At 46.2% G+C, this 6,415-nt stretch overlaps 1 protein-coding gene across 1 annotated transcript; it reads right to left on the bottom strand.

Moving 5' to 3' along the window:
• Nucleotides 1–794: 794 nt before the first annotated feature.
• Nucleotides 795–6,044, bottom strand: LOC139352745 (uncharacterized). The gene has a single exon (XM_070995375.1). The coding sequence runs from the start codon at nt 6,042–6,044 to the stop codon at nt 795–797; it is 5,250 nt and encodes a 1,749-aa protein (XP_070851476.1).
• Nucleotides 6,045–6,415: the final 371 nt, after the last annotated feature.

Consider the following 6,415-nt stretch of genomic DNA (forward strand, 5'->3'; position numbering starts at 1 on the left):
TGCGTGTAGTTTGAGACCTGTAAATATGAGGTCGGTGCCCTTCGAAATATAAAACACATTGCATCGGTCTAAATAAAATTAAATTAAGTTTTTTTTTTAATTACTCAATACTTTAGGGATAGGAAACGCTTTCTTTTTACTGTTACATACTTTCCGACGAAGCTAAAATAGGCTTTTGCTCTATGAGTAATTTATAACAAAGGATTTGATCCAATGATTGTGTTGATATCGAGGTTTTTGAGGGTGCTTAAAGTCTTTCGAACAATATCGTGTAGTGCTCGAATCGTGTTATGTTCGTTTCTTCTCGCGGCTATGTTATATTCCTTATATAAAGTCTGAAATCCGCTACGGCGGTGTTCTCTGCCCCAGGCGTATTTTCGGGATCATAATGGGACTGTATCAAACTATCCGTTGGACCTCCCGGTGTCGTTGTAGAGCTGTGGCAAAAATTGGCGTATTTGTCGTTAGAATTATAGATGTTTCACGCCATTTCTATTGTATGCCGATCGGTAAGTCACCTTGGGTTAGCTTGGCCAAAGGTTTTTTTGGGTCGTTTGAATTTGCCAAGATACCTTTTGGTTAGAAATATAAACGATTTGTGTGGACTGTATGTAATTTTTATTCTTGACGGTTTCGAAGCCTATTTGATACTGATCTGAATTTCACAAAAAGACGCCGACGTAGCAGCGTTGCCAGAATCGAAAAGTAGATATATATATGTATGTTACATGTTACGTAGGATAGAGATGGCATTATGCGCCTAATGATGAGAGGTTATTAAAGACAGCAACCGTTCAGGAACATCCCGGCCCGCCCTGAAACACAGTTTCTGAACTGGGCAAGACGGCAATCTTCGTGATTGGCCTGGTCATCTCTCCTGTTGATGTCTTCAGCTTGACTGCTCGAACGAGGTTGTCCTTCCCTGGATAGGTTTCCATAACCCGTGCGATGTGCCACGATGCTGGCGGTGTATTAGACTCCTTAACGAGAACAACATCATCGATAGAGAGGTTGGGTGTTGAAGTGGTCCATTTTGGACGTTGTTGCAGAGTGGTCAGATACTCCTGGTGCCATTTCTTCCAGAATCCTTGAAGCATAGCCTGGATGCTTTGCCAATATCCTAATCGGCCCACAGGGATGTGGCTTAAGTCAGGATCTGGCACGGTGGTTAACGGTCGCCCAATTAAGAAGTGGGCGGGTGATAAGTAGTTGTCTTCGGTATCCGATGTGTAGCATAAGGGGCGTGAATTTATCACTGCGCTGATTTGAGCAAGCAAGGTGCGCATCTGTTCGAAGGTGAGCGTTGAGTTGCCGGTGACTCGGCGCAGATGCAGTTTGACGCAGCGAACTGCCGACTCCCATTTCCCACCCCAATGAGGAGCTCTGGGCGGAATGAGTACCCACTGAATTCCGTCATCTGCCAGAGTGGATGTGACGATGTCCTTATGTCGTTGTGATGAAAGCAATTCTTGCATTTCGTTGAGGGATCGCTTAGCTCCAACAAAGTTTGTTCCGTTATCGCTGTAGATTTTGCTACCCTTGCCACGTAGGGATATGAAGCGGCGCAAGGCAGCCAAGAAGGTTTCTGTTGTTAGGTCTGTGACAAGTTCCAGGTGTATGGCCGAGGTGACCATGCAGACGAACAGGCAAATGTAGCCCTTGCTGATACGTGGCTTCCGAACCTTGGCATCCTTCAGAAAGATTGGACCTGCATAGTCGCAACCAGTATTGACAAATGGAAGGGCTTGAGTGACACGCACGCTGGGTAAATCAGCCATTTGTTGTTGGGCGGTGTGGTGGCGTTGACGAAAGCAGGATAAACAGTCGTGTGTTATTCTGCGAATGAGATTACGTGCTCCAATTATCCAGAATCTCTGACGAACGATTACAAACAGGGAAGAAACGCCAGGGTGAACATTTAGTCGGTGCTCGTGTTCCAGAATCAGCTTCGAGATTCGGTGCGTTTTTGGTAGCAAAACTGGGTGTTTTGCCTCTCGTGACAACTGCGATTGGTGCAGTCTTCCGCCTACCCTCAGCAAATCGTTTTCGTCTATCATTGGTGCAAGTTTGACCAGCTGCGATCGGTTCCTTAGGGGTTTCTTGGCAAGGAGCAATTGATAGTCCTCGTGAAAACAGCGTTGCGCGTGTTTTATACAAATGATCCTTGCTGCCTTAATCTCTTCAAACGTAAGAGCTTTCGAGGTCCTATCGCAGGACGGGTTTTGTGTGCGTTGAATGAATCGCTTCACATAGGCGACAATGTGAACGAGCTTGAGCCAAGAAGAAACTCGTGCGATCAGCTCATCGAGTGGATGAACCTGATTTGCAACAGCCACTGTAGCCAAACAGTTGGACTTGACTTCTCCTTGAATGCGTTTGTCTGAAAGAGATAAACCAAAACGTGAATCGTTCAACTTTACCAGGTATTGATCCTGGTCCCGTAGCCACAAAGGTCCATTCCACCACAAATGGAAGTCGATAAGGTCAGCAGCCATCAGACCTCTGGAAGCGCAGTCAGCTGGGTTTGATTTGGAGTCTACGTGCCGCCAGGCCTTCCTAGGAAGCGTGTCAAAGATTTCCGAGGTTCTGTTCCCAACAAAAGTCTTTAGTTGGGCTGGTGCATAGGATAACCAGGATAGCACTATTGATGAGTCGGACCAGGCAAAAACAGTTATGTTCTTGTGGCGCAATCCAGAAGAGATCGACCGAATGAGTTGGCTTAGAAGAAGTGCTGCGCAAAGCTCCAGGCGTGGCAAGGATTGTTGTTTCAGTGGCGCCACCCTTGTCTTCGCAGCCACAAGGGACACCGAGATGGATCCGTCGTCATTCGTAACTCTGCTGTACACCACAGGAGCATACGCCTTGGTTGAGGCATCCGAAAATCCGTGAAGTTCGATATTGTCTGCGTCGTTGGCAACGAAGCGTGGTAGTTGGAATTTTTGTAGAGTGTCTAGATCTGCTCTCCACTTCAGCCAGTTGTCCGCTAGTTTAGTTGGGAGCGGGTCATCCCAACCCAAATTTAAGAGCCAGAGTTTTTGGAAAATAATCTTAAATTGGATTACAATGGGTGCCAAGAGTCCGAGAGGATCAAATATCCTGGAGACGTCGGACAAGACTTGTCTCTTTGTGCAGTTAGGATTTGCTGCTAAACCAATGTTGTACGTTAGAATGTCTTTTCCAGGATCCCAGTATAGTCCGAGAACCTTAACTGGCGACGATTGTGCGTTGGTATCATCCTTTTGTATGAATGAGGTATTAGATACCCATTTCCCGAGTTCCAGATTTGCGCACGACATCAGCAGAATTAACTCGTCTCGGTTTCGACGTAGTTCATCCTCATTGTTTGATCCAGTAAGAACATCATCTACATAAAAATCCTCCAGTAGGATTTTTGAAGCATTCGGGAATTCGTCTTGATGATCCACGGCGAGTTGTTCCAGCACTCGTACCGCCAGGAATGGTGCACATGACGTTCCGTAGGTTACAGTGCACAATTGGAAATGCTTGATCGGATTGGATGGATCCTCTCTCCAAACGATCTTCTGGTAGTTTCTGTGCTTTTCGTTTACCCATATTTGGCGGAACATTTTAACGATGTCCGCTGAGAATGCGAACTTGTACATTCGAAAGCGTAGGCACACAGCAAATAGATCGCGCTGGATACTGGGCCCTGTGAAAAGAGTGTCATTTAAGGCCTTACCATTGGCGTCGCGAAAGGATCCATCAAAGACCACTCGCAGTTTTCGGCCTAGCACTGGGTGGTGGGGAAGAAAGAAGTGATTCCCAGTAGCGATTTCCTCTGGCGGCACCTCACGCATGTGTCCCAGGTTGATATACTCCCGCATAAAGTATACGTACTGTGTCCGCAGTTGCTCGTTTTGTTGTAGTCGTCGCTCCACCGATTTGAAACGTTTGAGCGCTCCATGTAGAGTTTCTCCGAAGTCAGGACTTTCCGTGTTAAATGGAAGTTCAACGATATACTTCCCGTTTTCATCCCGACTGTGGGTGGCGAGAAAGTGCTTCTCGACCTGATCGTCTTCCGGTTCCAATTTTGTGTTGCTTTGAACGTTCTCCAGTTCCCAAAACTTCTGAAGCGTGTTGTCGATATCCATGGTTGTGGTTAGTGCAATAGCGTTGCTTGCGTTCGATGTGATGAGTGAAGTGATTACCCATCCGAATACCGAGGAAATAGCGATAAGATTACCCTTGTTGCCGTACATCTTTCGTCCTGTGAACACTGACCATACGTGTTGGCTTCCCAATAGTATATCTACTGGTGTGTTTGCGTTGAAATGTGTATCCGCCAGCTGCAGATCCTTAAATACCTCGAGTGTCGATGCGTCGATATGTTGGCGCTCCAGAGATGAGGTGATTCTGCCTAGCACGTGAGCATAGACAACCAAACGATCATCAGATATGCGAGACTTGATTTGCAGCGTGCTGCATCCCCTTGTAGTGTCTGCTTTTACGGAAGAGATTCCCGTAACCAAAATGCGTGATGCCGACCGTGTCAATCCGAGAGCTTGGATGCAACGCTCAGATACATAAGATAGCTCTGATCCTGTGTCCAATAGAAGACGGCATGTTACGTGGTCACCTTTTGCGTTTTTAACATACACCATTGCAGTTGGTAATATGCTTCGTTTGAATTCCGTTAGATGTGTAGATTTTGCAGTGCCTTGTGCACATACAACCTTTTGGGTGCCCGCTCCTTGTGCCAAATGACTGAGTGTCACTGAGTTTGTGTTAGACGCGCTTAAGTTTTGCTCGTCTCTCTCCGCTATCTGGGCAAGATTCCCACTAGCCTGTGGATTCGGTTGGACGTGAAAAAGGGAGTGATGATTTCCTTTGCATTGCCTGCACTTGTATGTTGACTTGCACCTGTTGACCCCATGACCAGGTCGCAAGCAGTTGTAGCATAGTGATTTCTCCTTCACAAATGATCGCCTCTGCAGTCCAGACATATCCAGAAACTGCTGACAGCCATATAGAGTGTGTTCCGCAGAAGTGCATTTGGTGCAGCCACTTCTTTCGACCGCAACCATTGATTGTGTGATCCGTTTTGGCTTTTCAGGATGTGTTGTTGTCTTGCTTCCAGTCGCAAGCTCCCTTTTGCTCAGCTCCAGTTCCTCGCAGCGAGAATCGAGAAACTTGAAGAATTCCTCTAAAGTGGGTGAATCCATGCTGCGCTCAATCCACCTGCGCCGTGTGTCAGCGTCAAGTTTCTCTAGGGCTAGATATATGATCCAACAATCGCGTCCCGTCTGATTCACCGCATCCAATCCACGAACAATTTCGTTTGCTCCGTCCGAAACCTTCCGTAGAACTGTTGCATCGATCTTTGTAGTTGTTGGCAGGCTCATAAACTGTTCCAAAAACGAGTTTACAATGTGCCGTGGACGATTGTATCTTTCCTTAAGACGTTCCCATGCAGTGTTGTAAGCCGTGTCCGTAATTGCCAAGTGTCGAACCAAGTTGGCAGCCTCATCAACGAGTAGTGTTTTTAAGTGATGGAACTTCTGGGTGTTGGACAAATGCTGTTTGTTATGAATTGTGCTTTCATATATGTCTTGAAAGGATGGCCACTCTGTGTAGTTGCCCGAGAACCGTTTGATTTGAATTTTACGCAATTCGCTCAGATTTGAATTCGCCGTGAGTACCGAGTTCCGAGAATTCGCTAATGTGACGTCACCACCAACATGATCAGGCGTGTTCGGTGTGCCCTGACTTACAGCAAGTCGCTCAAATAGTTGTTGGTTTTGTTGTAGCAAGTTCAAGATTGCATCGTTGTGTGAGTGTAGCCCGTTGCTGCCACTCGCACCGCTTGTAGATGTCCCCGGTTGTAGATCATTACTCCTTTCCTTGAGAATAGCGCTTGCCCTTAGGTATTTTGCTTCGTAGACCGCATTGTCAATCTCCGGATCGACATAGCCTTCCACTTCCTCGTGAAGCGCAATGCAATCGCTAAACTGGTTGAACTCCTTCCAAACTTCGTTGAGAAGATCTATCCGTGTGACGATCTCTGTGTGTGTAGCAATCTCCATTTGTTCAGCCCATGCCAAGACACGTGTGATGTTGGCCTTAAGTCTGGCACGGCTTTTCACTAATGATTTTAATTGTTCCATTCCAAACAATTACTATGAGAATCAAAGCACTTCAAAACTGTCCAAGAATCCGGAACGATGGACCAGCAATATGGTTAGAAATATAAACGATTTGTGTGGACTGTATGTAATTTTTATTCTTGACGGTTTCGAAGCCTATTTGATACTGATCTGAATTTCACAAAAAGACGCCGACGTAGCAGCGTTGCCAGAATCGAAAAGTAGATATATATATGTATGTTACATGTTACCTAGGAAAGAGATGGCATTATGCGCCTAATGATGAGAGGTTATTAAAGACAGCAACCGTT

Source organism: Drosophila suzukii, chromosome 3 (genome assembly GCF_043229965.1).
Source record: "Drosophila suzukii chromosome 3, CBGP_Dsuzu_IsoJpt1.0, whole genome shotgun sequence".
Classification (NCBI taxonomy): Eukaryota; Metazoa; Arthropoda; class Insecta; order Diptera; family Drosophilidae; genus Drosophila; species Drosophila suzukii.

Bases quoted from the DNA above. Each gene is read 5' to 3' on its own strand.
- LOC139352745 (XM_070995375.1), bottom strand. From the start codon at position 6,044: ATGGAGATTGCTACACACACAGAGATCGTCACACGGATAGATCTTCTC.